This window comes from Salmo salar, chromosome 28 (assembly GCF_965601325.2).
Source record: "Salmo salar chromosome 28, fSalSal1, whole genome shotgun sequence".
NCBI lineage: Eukaryota > Metazoa > Chordata > Actinopteri > Salmoniformes > Salmonidae > Salmo > Salmo salar.
The window spans coordinates 8,643,036-8,668,340 of record NC_138318.1 but is presented as its reverse complement, the minus strand read 5'-3'; the positions used below and the strand labels follow the sequence as shown (position 1 = coordinate 8,668,340).

Here is a 25,305-nt window from a genome sequence, read left to right as displayed (position 1 = left end):
AAAGGAAGTTTCATTTAAAACGCTACATAGAATTTATCATGTGAAACATGTTTTGGAAAGATTCAAGCTGAATATTGACTATAAATGTGATTTCTGTGGAATGGAGGAGACCATTTTGCATTTGTTTTTTGCCTGTATTTATAGTAGCATTTTTTGGATTGACATTCAGAATTGTATTACAGAAAAATAGGACCGGTTGTACAATTTAATGGTTTTGATATAATGATTTATTTCAGAAATTCTGACATTGATAAAGATGTAGTATATTTAATTCAACTGCTAATAATATTAGGTACATTTCATATTCACAAATGCAAATGGTCTAATTCAAAACCTAACTTTTTCCACTTTATAAATTCATTTAAACAATATGGCACTACTTTAACTAAAATGAAAAACAAAAAGGCAATTAAAACTTGTATTATTAATTAATATGATATGTTTGTTTAGGATTCCTGGCAATGTAAATAGTTTGTATGTATGCTTGTTTGCATGTGACTATTCAACTTTTGTTTGTTGATATTTGTCTAATAAAAAGAAAACACTAGATAGAGACAGAGTACTTTTATTGACCAGTCCAATAACAATAGAGCACCAATTAACTTGTCATGGGACAGAAATTAACGAACAAATATGAATGGAAAAATACAATTTGCTCAGTCTAGATTTATTTTTGTCCTATATATCCTGTTTTAATAGCGCCATGCAAGTACTAGCACTTTTTTTTTACAGTATTTTCCTACTTATTTCACTGAGCCAATATTTTCCTCTTGTCAACACTTTACACAGGATGGAAGCACACTGCCCTTCCCCCTAAAGTCCCCACCCACCCAAAGATCTGTATAATGACGAGATGCTCATGTCTCTGTCCTGACAATGGGAGTCGTTGCCTCAAAGGCGGGAAGGCAGGCAACAAGTTTAGAAACGCATTGGGCTCAATTTTGGCGAGAGTGAAACCTCTCTCTTAGCCCATTCCTCTCTGACCCACCCTTGTTATTTAACAAAATTTAACACGGGTTCAAATTGGTGCTGTTAGGTTTAGTGATGGGGTGGTGGTGATGATGCTGCGCGCTATTTGGGTTTTAAAGTAATTCCAGAACAATACTTATTCCTATTAGTGAGTATCATAATGTTGCGGGTTGTGGTAGAATCTGCTAAAGGTCTGCCTAAAAATAAACTTGGAAGTACACCGGATCCCGTAGCATCTATTATTTTTAAAGGTAAGGAAGTGCTCTTACTTTTTATGTCCCAGAGATTATATTTCTGTATTTTGATCCACAAATCTGATGGGCTGCTTTATTGGGCTACTCCATCACCTTACGAATAGAAATGTCATAACGTTTTGTTTTGTGGCATTCATTGAGAAAGAACAAAGATTGTGAGATGAAGAATAACGATGGTGTAACCTATTGATTGGTTAAAGCAGGATGTAGACTTTTTAAGTAGGCAATAACTTTTCATTGGACCTAAACTGTTGAATGTATCAATTCAATATTACCTGAGTTATATTGACTGCATTGGCATTCTTTTACTCTGTACAAGTTGCTAAGAATGGAATACTTTATTAGCAACTGTAAAATGTGACTGAAATAAGTGAAAAAAAACAAATGTTACTTTCAGATGAAAAGAAGAAAACCAAATCAATTGACAGTGAAGTAAACCCAGTTTGGAATGAAGTAAGTACTTTCTGTTCAAACAGAGTATTTGTCCTTGGGAAAGTTGTATTGCCAAAGCAAGACTAGATATGCTCAAAATAGCTACAACTCTGATAGTGTACTATTGTAGGCTTCTGTAGAATATTGTCATTACCTGCTCTCTAATAGGCTTAATAATATAATTTGTGTGTACCTCAAACACCTTGGCAGTGCCCCTGATTTGATAAGTAATACATGTCATGTTTGATTACAGGTCCTTCAGTTTGATTTGAAGGGCTCTGCGCTTGATTCCTCATCTTACATTGATGTGATTGTGAAAGACTACGAAACTATTGGGAAAGATAAGTAAGTGGCCCACACATACACCTCAACGTTCCTTTTTGCAACTTAAACAAGAGTTTCTATTGGACAAATTCAGGTAGGTCCCTCACTGTTCCATTTGCTTCGATTTAAGAAATGTTTTGCAACAGAATAGGTGGAATGAATACACCCCCTGCAGTAATAGGGGGGGTTAGGAGAGAGAGAAACCCAGTTTGCTCCACCTCATTAAAACAGAGCAGAGCCGTCCTCTAAATGAAGTTGCAAAGAGCTGCCTAGTCTGCAATGTGATTACAGGAGGTGGTAGGACTACTACAAGATCTCTTAATCTGTTAAATTTTAATGAAGGTATACTGTAGATTAGATCAACCTCCTGCAAATTAACCCCCAAAAGGAAAGGGTCAACTGCAGTCTTGAAACGGTTCAACCAGAGCTACATAATGACATAAACAGATCAGGGCTTGTAGCATGGCGTACGATTCAATTCCCAATATCTACTGAGAGTACTACAATGCATTCTAGTGATAATGTTCATGGAAAAGTAAGTTAGCATAGCCACTATTTCAGGAGACCTCATTGTTGGTTCAACATGTAGCTCCCACACCCTACTTGCTATGCTCAGACTCCCTTGCAGTGAGTGGGAGAGGTGATCCATCTTAGGCAACAATGAATGAATCCCTGTTTGTTCTGTTGGGATGAGCTGGATGGCACTTGCTGATAGGGAAAGATTGTATTCATGTAGGATGAAAAAGTTGGGAGAGTTCAGGCCACTAAGTATAGACCAAAGTTAAAATGTTGTGGTGTCTGTCTAGTATTTTACATTCACAGAGGAAAATACATATGGTAATGATCTGGAGATGTAACCACAGAAAGAGCTTCCACGGTTTGCCAATTAAAATCATGAAAGCTTTGTATGTTATGAAGACAACACATAGTTTACAGAATGTAAATGTTTTAGTGAGATTAATTCAGTAAAATGATCATGTCTGTGAGTCCTGTGTATGTAATGTAGATTAGCTACAGTATTCTGCAGCTCAGCACATTTGAAATTGGATGTCTGATCTTCCAGTTTTGTCAGTTATATGCATGCATCAGTGCAGGCCATGTGATGTGAGTAAAGCTTTCCATTGAGTTAGCCTAATCTGACACACGCTCTGACGATGTGGGGGAGTATAGGGACTCCTCTCTCACATAGTTTTCCAGGGTCTGTTATGGTACTTTGTAACCCTAGCAACTTGGGAGAGAAATGTTTAAGCTTGTGATTCTGGACTTATTAGATTTGGGCAGGAATTCCTCAAATGACCCCCCCAAAAAAACCAACATCCTGGGTTTATTATCCTGCATTCCAGAAGAGTATCAATCTCCAGAGAATTGAAGTTTCAGCCTCCCAGATGTAGAAGAGATCAGTCTGAACACTGCATAGGAAATGTAATATTCCCCATAAGCAGAGTGACCAGTAAAGATAAATCGCAAAGTGTAAAAAGATCAATGACATTATTAACAATAGCCACCAGGATGTTTAATAGTATCCTGTCTGTAATGACATGAATCATGATTGGAGGGTACAAGTTCAAATCCTTGAAAGGGTTGTAACAATTTGTTCATACATACAGTAGGTGATGTGGTGCAGCAAGTCATATCATAGTATTTTATCGTGGTGTCGTCATTTAGCACACGAGTGCCCACTCATTCCCACAGACCGCAGCGAACGCTAGCAAGTAATATACTGTAGGAGAAGATGGCGTAAACTGAGGTTTTGTTTGAGTGTGAAAATGAGTGGGTTACAGTGGTGAAGAAGAAGTCAATCAAGAGAAGGAAAGTTGTGGTGGAAACTAGGAAACCCCTAGATTAGTCAGGGTGTTGGATCTATGCTACCTGGGCCATCCATTTAACATCACGAGGAAAATCTGGAATGTGTTGGAGGAAAGTGTGACAAGAAGTTGTATTATTTAGATTTTTTTTGTGTATCTGCGGAGCAGAAGAAGCATGTTTTAAGCCTCAAAAAGATATAGGAGTGGAATGTCAAGGGGGTTATATCTGGGGTGGCGCAAGAAGTGAAGGTCAATGATATAACTGAAGACATCGATGGAGTGGTTGGTGCATGTCGACTGACCCGTATGGTGGATTGAGAAAATAAATTGACTTTATCCATACTACTATTCTTTGATGAAGAGTCTCTCACATCTCATATACAGTGATTCATGAGATACCCTGCAAGAGCTTTTGTGCACAAGCCCCTTAAGTGTCATGAGTGCAAAATATTTGGTCATGTGTCACGTGTGCGGAAGGGAATTGTGGAGGCGAACATGCGCCCAAAATCCTGGAGTGCCATGTTAGGGTGAAGGAGACCGAGGTGGCAAGAGCAAGGTGTGTCCAGTGTGTCTCCTATCTGGAGGCGGTGAGAAGAGTGGAAGGAACGAGTGGCGGGGAAGAAAACAATAGTAGTAGAGGCACCACAACCAGTTAAGGGTTCTCATCAAGCGAGGGATCGTGAAATGTTACATGTTAAAAAGTTTGACTTTTTGTATAATTTATTGCAATGGTCTCAAACTCTACATCGCAAGTGGAGAAAAATTCGGAGAAAATTGAAATCATTGTGAATGCAGCTGAACGTTTCTTGGGTCTTCGTGATTTCACAGCCGAGGCCTTGCGAGAAATCCTGTCTGTGAATGTTTCGCCCTCACAGGCCCCTCAGCCTGTGTAGGGATATATTTTGGAATGGACTGTGCTTGAATAAGTGGGATGGGTTTTGTTTGTTGATGTGTCTATTTTGTATGATGTCATTTTCCCCCCTTTGCCGCAATGGGTTTTTATTTTCTTGTTGACTACCTCATCCAGCTGGTGGTGGTAATGCACCATCAATATTGGATGTCGAACGCCATAATCGAAGAAGAGCAGATGACGGTGCTCTACTGATAAGGATATTGCTGCAGTATTTTAATTTCTTACAGGCACCTGATGTTTAATCAAAGATTGAACTATTCATTATCAAAAGTAATTTCAACCCTCACCTTTTGTATAGTATGAAAGCTGTATTTGTTTTTACACCTAACCATATCTGAAGTTTACCCATGTTTTGTAGGTTTCTAGGCTCTGCAAAAATCTCACTGAAAGACCTTGCAACTGGTCAAGTCAAATCCTCTCCATCTAAAGATGTGGCTCTTGTCAATGAAAAGGGGCAGGCTATTGGGGTATGTTTTTCACTGAGGGGATTCTATTAAACTGGCCCTGGGTACACCGGTCTATGGCCCGTCATGTGACCAGGCATAGCCGGTGAGGGAGGCACACCCTGCTCAAATCAAACAGCAATCTGTGCCGCTCGGTTATGTTGTCAACAAGGCAGCATGATCCATCGTTCAGAAACATACAACATCTCTGTATCATAAAATATATGCTGTAATTAGTTTCAATTGGGAAGGCAGATAAAGCATTCCAAAAAAATCAAAAGCAATCACTTTTGCGTTTGAACTCAGAATCCTACTCATTACTCTACGTGCTTAACCTATGTCACTTTTGTTTTGAGCAGACTTCACCGGCGGCCAGAACGAGGCAGCCCGGTTCCAAAACAAACACAATCACTTTCCACCCAGTGCAAACTACGCCTACCCAAGCGATGGGCCAGATTAATGCAATCCCCTCACTAGTTATTAATGGGGAGTGCAGCCACTCACCAGCTCCCAAGGATATGGGGAAAACAATCATGCAATCAGCTCAAATTGAAACACCTGTTTTCCCTGCAATCCTTTCAATCCCTATTACCCAATTTTAATTCAACAGTTATTATCTTAACTACAATAACCACATGAGCATAAAAAAAATCTGTAATTTTCCAATCTGAATTTTGATACCAGCATGTTTTAATGAGATGATTGATTGATTCCACCAATTATTCACCTTCCAGGCCACGGTAAGCCTTTTGATTCGCTATGACCCTCCAGCCAATGCCGCTCCAAAGCCAAATGACCCACAGGAAGGAGCTACAGCTGGTGATTCTGGTACGTCATGTGGTCTGTAGTGCCACAGTAGCATTTGTCTTTGGGATCATGGAGGACTTTTGTTTGCTCAGCTCTGTGGATGAATACTTTGATTGCACAAAAGAGCTATCTGGTATGCTTGTCTTAATCATCAAAATCATCGAATGAGAAAGAAACATCGCAGAGCTATTAGTATTTTTGCTTTGTTTTCCTGTCAACCATGAAGTGGTAGAATTATGGAAGGCCTATGAGTTTATTTGGATCCTTGTATTAGCTGTTACTTCAGCAAAAAATCTTTGTGCAGTTGAATATACTTTCATATCTGGTGACTGGTTAAGGTTGTGTGTGTGTGTGTCTGCAGTGGAAGGTGGAGGTGAAGAGCGGGATGATGACTTTATTGATGGAGGACAGAGTGGCTGTGCAGGGGGAGTCTCCTCCAATGGGCAGCCTGGGAACCCTAACCAAATACTGGTCAGGAGTACCAGGAAACGGAACCGTCCCCTGGCCAATAAACCCCAGGACTTTCAGGTGAATTCTCCCAAAGCGGTTCTAACATCTATCTAAACACAACTGTCCATACCGCGTAACATTGTTTTCACTCCCTTTTCTCATTCTCATCTCTTACCCTCAGATCCGTGTCAGGATCATAGAGGGGCGACAGCTCCCTGGGAATAACATCAAACCTGTTGTGAAGGTGAATGTTTGTGGACAGACTCACAGAACAAGGATAAAGAGGGGAAACAATCCCTTCTTTGACGAGGTAAAGGCAGCCATGTTGATTAAACTTGACTAAGTCCATGTGTGCAGTACATTTGTCCTGAAGGTTTATGTGGCTTTTCTCATTAAACCACGCAGATTCATTTCTCTTTACAGATGTTCTTTTACAACGTCAACATGTTACCATTAGACCTATTTGATCAATATATCAGCTTTCGGGTAAGTTGAACTCAACATTGGTCATTTGGCACTAACTGATGAACATTTCAGTTACTATGTATTGCATTTCATTCTCGCTTGAATTAACAGTACTCTCATTCTGTAGGTGTACGACTCCTTCTCTCTGAGAGCTGACAGTCTCATGGGGGAGTTCAAGGTACTCCACCTTTCCTCTCCACCTCTTATTAAAACATTCAAGGATTAAGGACACGAAAGAGTCCAACTTTACAATCCCTTACTCGATTTATGTATTTTATCAGTCTGAGGTATTTCCCATCTTTCTTTGCTTCCCACAGGTTGATATCGGCTTTATCTATGATGGACCAGGTAGGTTTATGGAGGTGACTCTCTGTATTTGCAATCTCAATGTTTATTGAAAACAAGTGCTCATTGTTCAAATGTGTATATATCGTAAATACATTGTTAGAGTTGTTGTCTAGCTAGCAAATTTGAGCCATATTAGTATAGACATCAGTCAAAACACCTCTAAACAAGACATGGTATCAATAACAAGATGCATCTAGCTGAAATGAGCCCCTTATGATTCCCCACATGGCATCAGCTTGTCATTGTTAGCTGTCTGAACATTCAGAATCATAAACTCATGCCTTCCGGCCACATCGATCTGCGCGCGTCATTTATGTGATGTCAGACAACCTGTCTATGGAGGTAAATGTTGTGCCCATCTGTCTCACAGCTCACTCTGTGATGAGGAAGTGGCTCCTTCTGAATGACCCTGATGACTACAGCTCGGGGGCCAGGGGATACCTCAAAGTCAGCATGTTCATAGTTGGGACGGGAGACGAACCACCGGTACAGTAATGCGTTCAGTAATACAATCTTTAGTTTGGGTTTACCTCCCACAGTTCCTCAGTGTTTTCCCTATATGCATTTAACATCGGCGCACCGCTACTGCTAAATCGTGGCCGGCACTGCAATTAAAAATAAATGATGTATATGCCCCAGGAAGACCCCCATACGCTGCCCCCCCCCTGTCAGATTTACACAAAAATAACGTCTGTCCTTACCATAGCAAAGTGTGATACCAGTTTGTGACTTCTGCAGGTAGAGAAGAGGGACGTTAGCGATGACCAGGATGACATAGAGAGTAACCTGCTGATGCCAACGGGGGTCACTCTGCGTTGGGTCACCCTGTGTCTCAAAGTGTTCCGGGCCGAGGACATTCCCCAGAGTACACCACTCCTATATCTAATGTCGTTGCTATCACGTTCTGCTGCTGTTGTGGTTGATTTGTTATGCTTTAAGATTCTTCAGCACTGACTTTTCAGTGCTTGCTCTCTATGCTTAAGATGGGTGTGCATCTGTGCTAGCTATTCATTTAGAAAAGTGTCTCTCTTGAAACTGTGAGATTCAGATTGATATGAGTATGCATACTTGCCTCTCAAATCAAACTTAACCAGTATGTTTTTTTGTTGTTTTCATAGTGGATGATGCCTTTGCCCAGTCAGTGAAGGATATGTTTGGAGGGGACGGGAACAAGAAGAATCTAGTGGACCCTTTTGTTGAGGCCCGCTTCGCTGGCAAAAAGGTATTCCCATTCCTCTCCACACAACTCAAATCAAGGGGAGGATTTGTTTATTATGGAGATGGTTGTGAAGTTGATATGTGAATGTTTGTTGTAGCTGTGCACCCAAGTCATTGAGAAGAATGCCAACCCAGAATGGAACCAAATGCTGAATCTTCAGGTTAAGGTAAAAAAAAACACTTGTGCACTGGATTTCTGCTTTGGTAAATTTTGATTCAAAACAATGATTTTACAAAATCTTTCTGCAGTTCCCTTCCATGTGTGAACAAATCAAACTGACCATATTTGATTGGTAAGTCAACAGTATCTCCTCAACTGAACACTAATGTATCCATTTTTAAAGCACTTCATTTGCGCTCTGTCAGTTTTGTTCCACCCTACCTCACTGTTTTAGAACAGTATTCAGATACGTACTTTCTAAGGTTCTGAGTTTCTGCACAAATGGGGCCAGGAATTCTTCCTGGTCACATGGGTCAAAAATACCTAAGGAAAACCCCATATGTAAGTCGTGTATAGTCAGCCCCCTTTAGAGTGCCTCCCTAGTGCTCTCTCTGCTCCCTGCCTGTATGCTGTGCAATGGTGTCTCCAGAGTGTGGTCAGTCCGTTGTTATTTGGCCTGGGAGGAACTTGGCCGTACTATAGTATGAGTCAGTCAACCGCCACTCCCTGTTCCAGGCTGGGATTCTGTTGGCAGGGAAACACCACTGTTGCCTTAGTCTGTTGCTAGTGGGAATGGTGGAAAATCAGGGCAAGTCAAAGGTTAGGAAAACCGTGTGTCCTCTAACCGTGTGTCCTCTAAATGTGATGAAAGTGAAGTTGACGGTGGATAATGTTATGTTGTGATATTGCACTTCTTATGCAGGGATCGCTTGACTCAGAATGACTCAATTGGCACCACGTACTTGAATCTGGGCAAAATAGCGTCCTCTGGTGGTGAAATTGAAGGTATGGTTCGATTGAGGTCTGTTACACTACGCCCCACTATTTCTCTCTCACCATCTCTATAACTCAAGTATATGATTTCTATGTAGCTTCTAGTATAACAGTATTAGTTGTCTAATTACAATATGTCCATTCACTTTGGTTGTTGAGTAGAATAGACCTATTCATTTAATCGCTTTATTCCATTGTAATTGTCTAATATACAGAACATGCCTTTTCTTTTTCTCTTTGTCTAGACGAACATGCGGGATATGGGTTCTCTCAATCACGTAAAGGTTCAATAGATGCGATACATTTATTAAAGTACCATCCAGTGCAAAAATCTTATTTGGCCCTGTACCACTAACAAGTCATGTCAAGGATACTGCAATTTGCAGTACTGTATACATCACATTAGTAAATTCCTCATATTATAGCCCAGCAGGACCTTTCAAAGAATTTAGAATAGATTGAATTTGACCCCAGACAATGGTTACGGCACTGAAGTTACTTGGTGAATGTGTGACTGCTAAGAGTTGTGCCCGGTCAATTCATTTCTGTAGACCTTTGAGTACAATAGCATGATATTTGAGTGTAGTGAACACCTATAATTTCAAAGTTCTCCTTCCTTGGTACTCAAAAAGTTACAGCAAACAATGTTGCTTCCTGTCTAACCCTTCATATTCAGTTATGGAATTTTGTGACTTGAATATCATTTGCGTGCTTTGTTTGTGCTGTCGGAGTTGCCTGCGCTCCTTTTGTTTGCCAAAGATGGAGAGAAAGCTCATTTCCTGCATGTGTTGCATTTCTAAGTTGCTGTGTGAGGCTGAGATTCTTTGTGTAACCTAACACTCCAATGAGGGGAGAAAAAAACCCACAGCATAAGTCCCCTGTGAGTTTGCCTGGGCAGATGCTCTAGATTTGCTACTGCTGTGCTAGCCGTTCTCCATCCAAGAGATCAGCTTCTGACATGCAGAACTAACTCCACAGCTTTGTGCAGCTCATCATTTAGACACATTAGTAAAAAAATAAAATAATGCTATTTCCTCCACAGGGAAGACTGGGGAGTCTGAGGTGGGTTTTCTGCCAGCCTTTGGGCCTTGCTATGTCAACCTGTATGGGAGTCCCAGAGAGTTTACTGGGCTTCCTGACCCTTATGAAGAGCTGAACTATGGCAAGGTAGGTCCTGCAAGGGAATTGAATACAACTCTAAGCTTGGAGATGTTGACAGTTCTCTACATATGGACTTTATAAACTAATGTTGACATTCAAATGGTCTATACTTTTCTTTTTGACAGGGTGAAGGGGTGGCCTATCGAGGAAGAATCCTGGTTGAGCTCTCGACTAAACTGGAAGGCAAACCTGACAAGACTGTGGATGCGATCCCTAGTGACGACATCTTGGTGGCCCAGGTACTGTAACCTGTACTCCCATTGGATCTTAATCAATTTTACCTTACCCTTTTCTCTTATAGGTATGTCCTGTTTTGGTGGTTATGGCCAAAGAAAAACAAAATACATGCTACATCTTTGAATAATAAAGTTATTTGAAATGTAAGTCAATTAATATTTTTTAAATCTAAACCAAACACGTTTTATTTTCTGATCAGAAATACCAGCGTAGGAGGAAGTACTGTCTGTGTGCCGTGTTCCACAGTGCCAGCATGCTCCAGGAGCCTGGCGAACCAATCCAGTTTGAGGTCAGCATCGGCAACTATGGCAACAAACTGGACACCACCTGTAAACCACTGGCCTCCACTACCCAGTACAGCTGTGCTGTTTTTGATGGTAAAGGACCAAGCCACCTTAGAAATTAAACTCATCTGGTAATTGGTACCTCTACAAGAGTATGGCAATTGAACGAATTTGTTTATTTTAAACAGGTAACCACTACTATTACCTGCCCTGGGCTGACACAAAGCCAGTGGTTGTCATCACATCATTCTGGGAGGACATCAGTCACCGTTTGGATGCAGTCAATATCATTCTGTACATATCTGAACGCCTGGTAAGATAATGTGTTAATTTTTTTTTTTTTGCCATGACAGATTTTATTCATAGTATAAAAACGTATGCACACTACTGTAACTCACTCTGGATAAGAGCGTCTGCTAAGTAACTAAAATGTATTCTAATATTATTCATAGAATTTATGACTACAATGTAACATTTTAGTCTATTGCTCCTTTCAGCAATCTAACATCACTGCAATGAAGACGGCCATCTTGGCTAAAGCTTCTGACGACTGTCTGGCAGACATCTGGCTGAGGCTGGTGAATCAGGTGATCGACGATCTTGACAGGTAAATGCTTCCTTGTTTAATGGATTTAATTAGTCAACATTGGGATAATCTGTTGGGTTTCAAAGAATAACTCCATGCTGATCTGGCTCAAACACAGCGAAGATAACTCTTAACCCAGTATTTGTATCTAACCCAATCCCCATAATACCAGTTTCAAAGTTCCAGACCTGGAGGGCCAATCCAACCTGACTGCCCTGGACATCCAGATCAAGAAGCTGCGTGACAGAGCCCTGCAGACCATCATGGAGGGGGCCGACCGTATGAGAGACGAGCCCACCGAAATCAAGGACACCCTGGTGGACATCGAGGGCTGGCTAGACAAACTGAAGCAGCTTGCTGATGAGGTAGGTCAGAGGTCAAGCTGTTTGTCTGGGCGTGATATACTTTTGGTAAAATGCTATCAATAATCAGCGATTTATAATGGCTGAAAATTGGGGCTGTAGGCTCTTCACATTTTAAGTACAGTACCAGCCAAACATTTGGACACCTACTCATTCGAGGGTTTTTCTTTATTTTTACTATTTTCTACATTGTAGAATAGTAGTGAAGACAAACTATGGAATCATGTAGTAACCAAAAAAGTGTTAGCTTGATTTGTTTATATTTTAGATTCTTTGCCTTGACAGCTTTGCACAGATTATTTCTGTTTTTTGGTTACTACATGATTCCATATGTGTTATTTCGTAGTTTTGATGTCTTCGCTATTATTCTATAATTTAGATACTTGTAAAAAAAACTAAAGGGAAAAACTCTTTGAATCAGTAGGTGTGTCCTAACGATTGACCTTTACTGCATGTTTCCATGTACAATTCCCTCTAAATTACCCTTGAAGGTAGTGGTAGGGTTGTATTAACTGGGAATGTACAGTAATTGACATTGTGTGTTTACATGTGTCCCTCTCCAGCCCCAGAACAGCATGCCTGACGTGATCATCTGGATGCTGAGGGGGGAGAAGAGAGTGGCGTACAGCCGCATCCCAGCCCACCAGCTCCTCTACTCCACCTACAGCGAACAGGCCTGTGGACAGTTCTGCGGCAGGACCAGGACTATCTTCATGCAGTACCCTATGGATAAAAACAAGGGGCTGAAGGTTCCAGTCCAGATCAGAGTCAACCTGTGGCTGGGCCTGTCTGCACACGAGAAGAAGTTCAACACTTTCTCTGAGGGGACGTTCAGTGTGTTTGCTGAATTGGTATGGTTCTATGAAAATGACTCCCTTTTGAGTGTTGAACTTAATAGAAATGGTGGAGAGTTGTATAATGTGTCTCCCCCCCCCCCTGTTGGCAGTATGAGAATCAGGCCTACATGCTGGGAAAGTGGGGAACTACGGGTCTGGGTTTACGCCACAAGTTCACTGATGTGACTGGCAAACTGAAGCTGAAACAGGAGTACTTCCTGCCCCCGCGAGGCTGGGAGTGGGAGGGAGAATGGTTCATCGACCCAGAGAAGGGGTAAGACGCATGGTTGTGTTTTTTACAGTGGTAGAATATTTGTAATCTGCGCTCCTTTATCACAATCAAACGAAATCAGTCATGTTCAGCAGACAGGGCACACCATTGTGAAACGTTTTAAAACAGAAAATATAGATTTTTTTTTTTCTTCATATTGGATAAATCTAGGTAGGCCTTCCCTGTTTCTTGTTCTTTTCTTCCCTTTGGTGCCTAATGAACATGACCCAGCTGCCAGCTCTTTGGTTGTTTTCATTTTTCTCATTCCATCAACCACCCATTAGTGAGGAGTGTTGTAGTACCAGGTCTTTTTGAGCAGGTTTTAAGTCTGTGTAATAATATCTTTGTGTGTCTGTACAAGTCTGTTGACAGAGGCAGATGCGGGACACACTGAATTCATGGATGAAGTCTTCCAGAACGAGACTCGCTTCCCTGGCGGAGAGTGGAAGCCTGCTGCCGAGCCCTACGCTGACGTGGTTAGGGAACACACGACAACACACGCAAAAACACACAACGGCGTTCAGGTAACTGAGGTGTTGTTCGTTGTGTTTGCAGAATGGGGAGAAGACCCAGAACCCAGGGGAGATGGAGTGTCCTGCAGGCTGGAGCTGGGAGGCTGAGTGGACTGTGGATGACAACAGGGCTGTGGATGAGAAAGGTCTGCTTTCACACACTGCTTGCCCTTGCAGTGGAGGACTTGACATTGGGCTCTGTAATGTCTACTACTGTAGAAATGACCTGTAGTATTTAAGCATTGTGTATGAATTTCTAAGGTGTTTATCTGAATGCAGGCTGGGAGTATGGAATCACCATCCCTCCAGATGAAAAACCCAAGTCATGGGTGCCAGCAGAGAAGATGTACCACGTCCACCGACGGAGGAGAGTGGTCAGGCCCAGGAAGAGATCAGCTGCTGGTACAACCGCTGAGGTCAGTGCACACTGTGCCAATAGGAAACTGTAATTAAATATTGTGGGTGTCTAATATATTCCCCTGCCTTTTCAGAAGCGAGACCAAGGAGACCCGGAGGGCTGGGAGTTCTCCTCTCTGATTGGCTGGAAGTTCCACAGGAAGGCGCGTTCCACCGACACAATCCGACGCAGACGCTGGAGGAGGAAGATGGCCCCCGCCGACCGCCTAGGGGCATCCGCCATTTTCAAACTGGAGGGGGCACTGGTGAGCAACTCTGGTCCTCACGGGCTGCAGCTTCTGGTTTTCTCTCCTCTCTGGCATGACGACACTGTCTTGTCCAACAGTTGTCCATCCCTGTTGAGTGACTCATTCTGAGGGATTCTTGATTGTCTTTGCAGGGGGTTGATACAGATGAGAAGAGAAAAGATGAGAAGGTTGACGCATCCAAGCCCTTTGGTGCCAATACTCCAACTGTTTCCTGTTCATTTGACAGTGAGTGCTTTAGTTATACATAGTTGGCATGGATTTCTCTCTGCCTGATACTGGCCTTAACCTTGGGTGTTTTTTTTCTTTCTGCAGGGTCGCACGTCTACCACCTCCGCATCTACGTTTACCAGGCCAGGAACCTTGTTGCCATGGACAAAGACAGCTTCTCGGGTCTGCACATCTCCCTGTCAAAAATCCTCTTTTGATTTGGTGGCAGTTGACACGTGAGATATTATGAAAATGTGGACTTATTATCTAACACACAATGTGTTCTATCTCCTCCTAGATCCATATGCCCATGTGTCTTTCCTGCACATGAGTCAAACCACAGAGACCATGAAGGCTACTCTGAACCCCACGTGGGACCAGACCCTGATCTTCCATAACATGGAGATCTACGGGGACCCCCGGAACATCGCCCACTATCCCCCCGATGTGGTGCTGGAGTTTTATGACAATGACCAAGTGGTGAGTGTGATCAAAGTCCCGTCAGTTACTCAAGTTATCAACACAGTCCCCTATTGACTGTGATTTTCATCCTGGCTGTAGTTGGTTAACTTGTTGCTCTCTGCCCCAGGGGAAACACGAGCTGCTGGGTCGGAGCACGTGTGTCCCCCTGGTGAAACTGAACCCAGGCATGGACCAGACCCCCCAACTGCTGTGGTCCCCCATCACACACAAGGGCGAGCGGGCTGGGGAGGTGCTTGTGGCTGCTGAGCTCATCCTGAAGGATAAGGTGTAGTACCAGGAGGAGGATGTGGAGCAGTATTGGTTAGTGGGGTAGGCTTATAGGAAGAGGGTTATGTGTATTGTGTAAACTCTCTGTCTCCAGGGTATTGGGATGGACCTCCCTCTGGTTCCTCCCAAGAGGGCAGAGAATCTGTACATGGTGCCTCAGGGGATACGGCCTGTGGTGCAACTCATGGCCATTGAGGTAAAACTACTATACTTCAGTAATGTCATAACATCCCATAGAAATGGCAAGTTTACCTGCAATTTCCCACTATATATATTTTGTTACCCAGTTTGTGTGTGTGTTCCAGATTCTGGCCTGGGGCTTGCGCAACATGAAGACCTACCAGTTGGCCACTGTGTCCTCCCCTAGCCTGGTGGTGGAATGTGGAGGAGAGGTGGTGCAGTCTGCTGTCATCAAGAACATGAAGAAGAGCCCCAACTTTCCTGGATCTGTCCTCTTCCTCAAAGTGGTAAGAGCTGCTTGCTTTGGATCTCGGGCATGTTTTTTTTTTTTTTTGTAAAATGTTGACAGTGCTAATGGGATACACGTGTAGGCATCCTCTCATTCCCTCACTCAGGGGATCATTGTCAAAGTCGTCTCGTCTTTATCCTCAGCTCCTTCCCAAAGAGGAGATGTACACCCCTCCCATCGTGCTGAAGGTGATCGACCACAGGCCATTTGGCAGGAAGCCAGTGGTTGGACAGTGTACCATAGACACTCTGGAGGAGTTTCGCTGCGACCCTTACATCATCCAGAAGTCATCCATGTCATCCAAAGGTAACTTGTCTCTATCATACACTTACTACACGTGCATACTACCACCCTATGTTGAGATTGAAATGGTTTTCCAACATATGCGATGTACATAAGAAATTGTCTCGACTTGTCTTTGTTAGTGGCTCTGATGGCCGCTTCTCCTCGGGACATCAGAATTGACATGGATGACAGGAGGCCTCTGCTTGAAGCTCAGGTATACTCTGGCATCCCTCTCATTCACCATATTTTGTTGGACATTACACTCAGAGCTTTTAAGGTTTATTCTATCTAATAAGTGTCTGAATTTCACGTCGACACTTTGACTTGCATTTTGTGTAGAGTATATCAGCAGCAGTCAACAAAATGGCTGCCACCTACTTCTCATCTTGTATGTATGGTCATCTATAGTCTAACTCTATAGGCTGGACAATGACACTGCAGGGTTGAGGTTGCCTCTCAATCTCAACTGTGATCCATGTTTAGATAGATGAAATGACAGCTGCAGAAGGAGTGAGTATGAGCAGAGTCAAAATGTGATTCATCCAAAGAAGTAAACAAAATGAAAATAACTTTGAACCTGTTTTTTTTTTTTTTTTTAAGTTTGAGTTTAATCTAATAGAACAGGACATCTGTGTCCCATATTTAGAACTGAGCAACAACAACAAAAAACCTTATTGAAACTATTCTCTTGATTTTGCATTCTCACATCTTGCCTACTCATTCCTATAATCCAATGGATATTGCTGATCAAGAGAACGTATTAAATTGTGTTATAATTGTATGCATTTACAATTATTTAAAATGACAACTGCAAATTATACCACTTGTAATCAATGATCAACCTTCTAGTCAATCTTAGCTCGTGCATTCAATGTCCAATCGTGACATTGGGGATCATTGAATCAAATAAATAAGCTGTTTTTTTTTTTTCCCCTTTGACACCTTGTTTACTTATCTTTCCTTTCATCCCATTCGCCTTCCTTAAAGCATGCAGAGAAGGTAAGATATGAGAACGTTTACGCACAGCTCTCTATCACACTGATGTACAGACTGGAATTTGATATATTATCTTCGCTTTCTCACATTAGGAGAAGGAGACAGTTGATTGGTGGAGTAAATTCTACGCTTCCATTGGCGATCAAGAGAAGTGCCGTCCTTACCTTCAGAAAGGATATGACACTTTGAAGGTGAAGCCTTGACATCTCACACAGAATACATCTGAATTAGCTGCACTGATTAATTGGAATATAGTTCCCCCCCCTACACTCAAATATAATTTATCATCTCTGTTTTCAGGTGTATGATAACGAACTGGAAGAGATTCCTGAGTTCAAACAACTCACCGATTTCTGCAGCACCTTCAAACTGCAAAGAGGCAAGAATGAAGATGGGGTTGATGATCCCTCTGTCGTTGGCGAATTCAAGGTGGAACAGCAGTTGATCACCGTTGTTTCACAAAATCCCTACACTTACATGTCTCATGCATAACATGCCACATTTGGCTCAGTTATACAAATGGATGGAATGCATCTGTCATAAATCAGGCTATTGCTGTGTTCTAGTGGTAGAGTTGATGCATTGCTACCTATCAGTGATGGCTGACTGTTTTTTTTCAGGGCTCTTTTAAGGTGTACCCTCTATCAGACGACCCGGGTGTGGCTCCTCCTCCTCGCCAGTTCCGTGAGCTGCCTGAAAGCGGGCCTCAGGAGTGCCTGGTCAGGATCTATGTGGTCAGAGGCATCGACCTGCAGCCCAAGGATAACAATGGCCAGGTGAGTCCTGATGTGACCTTTGGAGTTAAGTTTCTATCTGTAAAAATGTGATTCTGAGATGACTGGCTTTAAAGTTCTAAACCCATGTTGGTTTGACATTGAATGGTGTGAGCAATATTCATCTCGGATTTTTAACTTTACAACATGAATTGGGGTATTTTGACTTATTCCACATTTTGTTGTTGCAGCCTGAATTCAAAATGGATTTAAAAAAAGTATAATTCTCTCCCATCTTCACACACTACCCCTAAGTGAAAACATGTTTTTAGAAATGTGTGAAAATGTATTAAATTAAATGCAGAAATATATCATTTGCATAAGTATTCATACCCCTGACTAAATGCATGTTATAGTAAGCTTTGGCAGCAACTACAGCTGTGAGTCTTTCTAGGTAAGTCTCTAAGATTGGCCCACCTGGATTGTGCAACATTTGCCCATTTTTATTATTTTCAAAATTCTTCAAGCTCTGTCAAATTGGTTGTTGAGCATTACTAGATAGCCATTTTCCAAGTTCTGCCTTAGATTTTCAAGCAGATTTAAGTAAACTGTAACTAGGCCACTCGGGAATATTCAACGTTCTCTTGGTAAGCAACTCGTGTATATTTGGCCTTGTGTGTTAGGTTATTGTCCTGCTGAAAGTTGTATGTGCCTGGTGGAAAGCAGACTGAACCAGGTTTTCCTCTCAGATTATGCATGTGCTTATTTTTATCAAATAAACAAAACTCTGTAGTCCTTGCTGATGACCAGCATACCCATAACATGATGCAGCCACCACCATGCTTGACAATATAAGTGGTAGTCATTGTGTTGTATTGGATTAGGTACAAACATAACGGCTTGTATTCGACAAAGTTTAATTTCTTTGCCACATTTAAAGTTTCCCATTTTGAAAACAGAATGCATGGTTTTTAGAATTGTTTTTTTTTTACAGGCTTCCTTTTCACTCATTTTGATTAGTATTGTGGAGTAACTACAATGTTATTGATCCATTCTGAGTTTTCTCCTATCACAGCCATTAAACGCTAACTGTTTAAAGTCACCATTGGCCTCATTATGAAATCCCTGAGTGGTTTCTTGCCTCTACGACAACTGAGTTAGGAAGGATGCCTGTATCTTTGTAGTGACTGGGTGTATTGATACACCATCCAAAATGTAATTCATAACTTCACCATGCTCAAAGGGATATTAAGTGTCTTTAAAAAGTTTTACCCATCTACCAATAGGTGCCCTTTGCGAGGCATTGGAAAACCTCCCTGGTCTTTGGTTAAATCTGTTTGAAATTTACTGCTTGACTGAGGGAACTTACAATTATCTGTATGTTGGGGTACAGAGATGAGGTAGTCATTCAAAAATCATGTTCAACACTTCTTGCACACAGTGAGTCCCTGCAACTTGTTAAATAAGCAAATATTTACTCCTGAACCTATTTAGGCTTGCCATAAAGGTATTAACTTACTGACGACATTTTAGCTTTACATTTTTTTATTCATTTGTAAAAATTCTCAAGACATAATACCACTTTGATGTTTTGGGGTAGTGTGTGTGGGCCAGAGACAATTCAGGCAGTAACACAACAAAATGTGGAAAAATTAAAGGGGTGTGAATACTTTCTGAAGGCACTATAGGTAGTGAACCTTGTTATGTCTATCTGTTTTTCCCAAAATGAAGATATAACCTTAGAATTCTAAGCTCTTGTGTTGTCCATTGCCATGTTGCTGCCCTCTTCAATTTTACGCATAGTACATTGAATCGCTTTAATGTTGCAACATGTTTTCTCAATTTGCCTTTACTTTACAGTGTGATCCTTATATGAAGATTGCCCTGGGGAGAAAGTCAATTGAGGACCGAGATAACTACTTACCAAATACCACCAACCCTGTGTTTGGAAGGTAAAATCGCACATTTAATTTAGATATTTACTTAGCCTCAAGATCTTGTTATGGATAATATTGTACATTACACTTATACTAAATCTCCTTTTTTTGCAGAATGTTTGAGATGACATGTTTCTTGCCTCAAGACAAAGACCTGAAGATCTCTGTGTATGACTATGATCTACTGAGTCGCGATGAGAAAGTGGGAGAGACGGTGATTGACCTGGAGAACCGTTTTTTGTCACGCTTCGGCTCCTACTGTGGCCTACCTCAGACATACTGCATGTGAGGATACTTTTTTCAACTGTAAATCTTAATGTGATAGTTCACTACAAAGGCCCCTTGCCTTCTGTTGTATAGCTCCAGATACCATCTTTTATTTATATTTTATTTTACCGGGCAGGTCAATTAAGAACTTATTTACAAGGCAAAGGCCATTTGCCAGTCCATTATGGAGGACTGATTGGTTGTGTTGATCTCCCTGAAACAGCTCGGGAATCAACCAATGGCGCGACCAGCTGAAGCCCTCTCAGATCCTTCAGAACCTGGCCCGCCTCAAAGGTGTCTCTCCACCCATGACAGAAGACAATGGCAACACACTGTCATTCAATGGGGAACAGTACACCCTGGCTCAATTTGGTAATTCATTTTTTTTATGGCGTTTTTTCTTAATGTTTAATGTTCATTTTAGCGACCTGAGGTAACCCACTTTTACCATCTACATTTAGAGGCCAACAACGAGATCCACCAGCACTTGGGCCCTGCCAACGAACGGCTCCATCTGCATGTGCTCAGAACTCAAGGATTGGTGCCGGAGCATGTAGAGACCAGGACACTGTTCAGCAGCTTCCAGCCCAAACTCTCTCAGGTCACTGTCCATGTTGTCTTTATCTTTAATATGTCTACCACTGCTTCCATGTATCTGAGACTAACGATATTTTTACTCACTGCATAGGGCCGCCTTCAAATGTGGGTGGATGTTTACCCCAAAAGCATGGGCCTTCCCGGACCACCCTTTGACATTGCACCACGCAAGGCCAAAAAGTAAATCGTTTCTCAATTTGATATTTCAAAGTAAATTTGTCTATAAACGTCTATTAATGAATACCATGTCTCCATTTAGGTATTTCCTTCGAGCTGTTGTTTGGAACACCACTGATGTCATTCTGGACGAAACCAGCATCACTGGGGAGCACATGAGTGATATCTATGTCAAAGGGTATCAATCAATCAAATGTAGATTTAACATTGAAATGCTTACCAAAAATGCAGAGGGGAATAATAGAAAAATAATAACATGAGGAATAAATGCACAATGCGTAATGATAAATTGTCTAAATACCTGGGGTACCGAGTCGATGTGCAGGGGTACGAGGTGACATGGGTGGCTGGAGTCTGGCAATTTTTAGGCCTTTCCTCTGACACCACCTGGTATAGAGGTCCTGGATGGCAGGGAGTACGGCCCCAGTTGTGTTCGAGTGCCAAGCAGTTGCCATACCAAGCGGTGATGCAGCCTGTCAAGATGTTCTCAATGATGCAGCTGTAGAAGTTTTGGAAGAGTTGAGGGCCCATGCCAAGTCTTTTCAGCCTTCTGAGGGGGGGGAAGAGGCGTTGTTGTGCCTTCAAAACTGTCGGTGTGTGTGTGTGTGTGTGGACCATGATAATTCCTTAGTGATGTGGACAGCGAGGGACTTGAAGCTCTCGACCCACTCCACTACAGCCCCGTCGATGTGAATGGGGGTGTTCTCGGACCTCCGCTTCTTGTAGTCCACGTACAGCTTTATGTTGTTGAGGGAAAGGTTGTTGTCCTGGCAACAATGCCAGGTCACTGATCTCCTCCCTATAGGCTGGCTCATTGTCATTGGTGATCAGGCCTTCCATCGCAAACCTAATGATGGTGTTTGAGTCATGCGCTGCCACGCAGGTGTGTGTGTGAATGGGGAGTACGGGACGCACCCCCTGTGTTGAGGGTCAACATGGCAGACGTGGTGTTGCCTACTCTCACCACCTGGGGGAGAACCGTCAGGAAGTCCAGGATCTAGTTGCAGAGGAAGATGTTCAGTCCCAGGGTACTGAGCTTAGTGATGAGCATGGAGGGCACTACAGTGTTGAACGCTGAGCTGTAATCAACAGCATTCCCACATAGGTTTCCTTTTGTCCACTTGGGAGAGGGCAGTGTTGAGTGCAGTAGAGATTGCGACATCAGTGGATCTGTTGGGGCAGTCTGCAAATTGGTGTGGGTCCAGAGTTTCTGGAATGATGGTGTTGATGTGAGCCATGACCAGCCATTCAAAGCATTTAATGGCTACAGATGTGAGTGCTACAGGGTGGTAGTCATTTATTTACTATGGTGGTCTGCTTGAAACCTGTAGGTGTTACAGACTGGGTCAGGGAGAAGTTGAAAATGTCAGTGAAGACACTTGCCAGCTGGTCAGTGCATGCTCGGAGTATGCATTCTGGTAATCCTTCTGACCCTGCAGCCTTGTAAATGTTAAGCTGTTTAAAGGTCTTACTCACATTGGCTACGAAGAGTGAGATCAGTTGTCCGGAACAGCTGGTGCTCTCATGCATGGTTCAGTGTTGCTTGCCTCTAAGCAAGCATAGAAGGCATTTAGCTCGTCTGGTAGGCATGTGTCACTGGGCAGCTCGTGGCTGGATTTCCCTTTGTAATCTGTGATAGTCTGCAAGCCCTGCCACATCCGACCAGCGTCAGAGCTGGAGTAGTAGGATTCGATCTTAGTCCTGTATTGATGCTTTGCCTGTTTGATGGCTCGTCGACGGTTGCAGCGGGATTTCTTATAAGCGTGCGGATTAGTGTCCCACTCCTTTAAAGCGGCAGCTCCAGCCTTTAGCTTAGTGTGGATGTTGCCTGTAACCCATGGCTTCTGGTTGGGATATGTACGTACAGTCAGGGTAGTGATGTCGTCGATGCACTTATTAATGAAGCCAGTGACTGTGGTAAACTTCTCAATGTTATCAGATGAATTCCGGAACATATTACAGCCTGTGCTAGCGAGACAACAGTGCTGTAGTTTGGCATCCGCTTCATCGGACCACTTCCATATTGAGCTCATCACTGGTACTTCCTGTTTTTGCTTGTAAGCAGGAATCGGGAAGATAGAGTTTTTAGTGTTGAACAATTCTGTTAAATATATTAGGATCTAACTACTACAATGGCACATTACAACCTAAATTATTTAACCAGTCAGTTTGTCTTTCCAGTTGGATGCCAGGTATGGAGGAGGACAAGCAGAAGACTGACGTCCACTACAGGTCTCTGGACGGAGATGGCAACTTCAACTGGAGGTTCATCTTTGGCTTTGAATACCTGCCCACAGAACAGCTATGTCTGGTCTCCAAGAAGGTGTGTTGAGGCTTGACAAAAATATTAAACGGAATAGTGTTCTAAGATAAAATTGAGACGCATTTCATTGGCAACAATTTTGCTTATCTTAAACAGGAGCACTTCTGGAGTCTAGACAAAACAGAGTTCAGGATACCCCCCAAGTTGATTGTTCAAATTTGGGATAACGACAAGTTCTCATTGGATGATTACCTGGGTGAGACACCTCTCTAGCACTATGAATTACCATACGATACTTTATTTCCACCAAAAATGTTCATATGTTAATGATGCTTCAGCTGATCAATTCTGCTATTAACATGTTCTTCTGCTCATTTTATAGGCACAGTAGAGCTGGATCTGCATAATCTAACCCCTCCTGCCAAGACTCCAGAGAAGTGCACTCTGGGTATGATGGAGGTGATGTTGGATGCAGGGCCACACAAATCAGACCTGACCAACTCGCTGTTCGCTCAGCAGTCTGTCAGAGGCTGGTGGCCCTGTGTCATTGAACAGGATGGGAAGGAAGTCCTTGGTGTGAGTACAGCTTAGCGGTCATCAATTTAACAATGACAAAACTAAGACTATAAATCAACCTGGTTTTAGGGTCTCTGCAGTAGATTACTAAATTGCGAATCACAGAGGCATATGTGAAACATTGTGTGGAATAAATCTGAAATAACATCTTGTGTAGGGGAAGGTCGAGATGACTCTTGAAATTGTGGCTGAGAATGAGGTGGATGGGAAGCCTGCTGGGAAGGGCAGGGATGAACCCAACATGAACCCAAAGCTTGACTTCCCTAAGTAAGGATTTCCACTGGTCTGTGTAGATTCACCCTTTCATAGGCATATCAGAAATGTTTACCTCCAATACTGTATATACCATATTAAACTCCTCTGTTTCCTCCTCTTCCAACTTCAACAGCCGTCCAGACACATCCTTCTTCTGGTTCACAAACCCCTGTAAGACCATGAGGTTTATTTTGTGCCACAGATTCAAGTGGATTTTCATTGGACTGATCCTGCTGATCCTGGTGCTGCTCTTCATTGGAATCCTGTTGTACTCTTTACCGGTAAGAACAAGCAGGAAGGGGATAGATGGTCAGATTGTGTTAAATAACATTCATATTAAGGAAATAACAAACCGATAACCTACATTTTGATGTTATTCATGTTTGCCTAATTGCTATTTTTCTTTATTCCAGAACTACATTTCAATGAAAATTGTGAAGCCATTCGAATAAACTCCAGAGGAGCAGAGACCAAAGTTTTCTGATGTAGTTTCAACCAAAACCATCATGACTATTTTTATGTATTCCAAACTGTATTTGTGTAATATTTCAATTGTATTAAAAAATTAACTTTATCCACAGAATGCACAAGTATATTGTTCAAACCAACTTCTGCCATGTTCTCTTTTCAGAAGTTAGTCAGAATTCCGTGAACGTTATGCACTTTTTCACTCTTAATGGATGTTCTGTGCTTTGCAATTCATATATTGTTGTGATTATGTACCCACTGAATGTTCAAATCTGTTTTTGTATTGTTTGGAAAAAATATGTATTTGCACTAACATGTTTTAAAGGTCATAATAAATGATATCAGTATGCAAATGGAATTGTTGGTCTTTGGTGTCTTTATTTTAATATTCTTCGTTCAGGTCACAACCCATGTCAAGGGTAAGGACAGGCCTACAGGTTGGGATGCAGCAGGTTAAGTGTAACCCTAACTCCAGCCAAGAATAAAATACAACTGCTAAAATGGGGATAGAAAGACCAATGTCAATTAAAAGGAAATGCATGTTTTGTAAAGTTTTTAATAATTTGATCTTGGCTTTCCATCAGTAAAATGTAATCCAAAGGTTAGTTATTTCCAATAAACGAAACTACAGTTGAATAGGGCAAAATAATCTTCGACTCCACTACTACACCAAAACCATAAAACAGAAGTACTGTCTTTGGCCATACCTTCTGTCAGTCGCAGAGGTCGCTGTGCTCTCTTGATCTACAGCATCTGTCTCAAACATGACTGGTGTGCCTTGACGCAATTTGTTCCCTTATTTTCGATGAATTAGAACTGCAAGCAAGTCGGTCTTAGCACGTATCACCTTGCAGTTTTAGTTTAGGCTAGTAATGATTTGACAAGAACTTGTGGAGACGCATAATAGAAATTACGAAACAACCTCAATTTTTAAAGTCAACGAGGCAGTACAAAGTGTACTGTGAGAGCACACTGATATACCTACATGCGATTATTCATGAACATAGACGTGAAGGTCAAAAGCATAGAATATCACTGCAATAACATACTTTTAGGTAAATTGATTGTG

General features: G+C 42.1%; 1 protein-coding gene across 1 annotated transcript; it reads left to right on the top strand.

The window, feature by feature from the left end:
• Positions 1-880: 880 nt before the first annotated feature.
• On the top strand, positions 881-24,594 carry LOC106589368 (myoferlin). Its single transcript, XM_082970429.1, is given in 52 exon segments — positions 881-1,220; positions 1,621-1,676; positions 1,909-2,000; positions 5,056-5,164; positions 5,875-5,968; positions 6,309-6,475; positions 6,579-6,707; positions 6,821-6,883; positions 6,990-7,040; positions 7,180-7,210; positions 7,581-7,696; positions 7,949-8,075; positions 8,329-8,432; positions 8,527-8,595; positions 8,678-8,721; positions 9,292-9,374; positions 10,405-10,529; positions 10,649-10,762; positions 10,960-11,137; positions 11,233-11,357; positions 11,542-11,651; positions 11,803-11,995; positions 12,556-12,843; positions 12,939-13,102; positions 13,461-13,575; positions 13,655-13,757; positions 13,891-14,027; positions 14,103-14,273; positions 14,408-14,501; positions 14,589-14,666; positions 14,782-14,963; positions 15,073-15,231; positions 15,328-15,429; positions 15,539-15,700; positions 15,846-16,008; positions 16,128-16,201; positions 16,493-16,501; positions 17,076-17,174; positions 17,284-17,412; positions 17,604-17,759; positions 19,557-19,648; positions 19,748-19,918; positions 20,124-20,272; positions 20,362-20,501; positions 20,589-20,677; positions 20,757-20,852; positions 22,856-22,997; positions 23,094-23,193; positions 23,320-23,513; positions 23,671-23,780; positions 23,902-24,049; positions 24,182-24,594. Coding segments are annotated over 52 exon segments (6,126 nt in total). The 5' UTR covers positions 881-1,129; the 3' UTR covers positions 24,221-24,594.
• Positions 24,595-25,305: the final 711 nt, after the last annotated feature.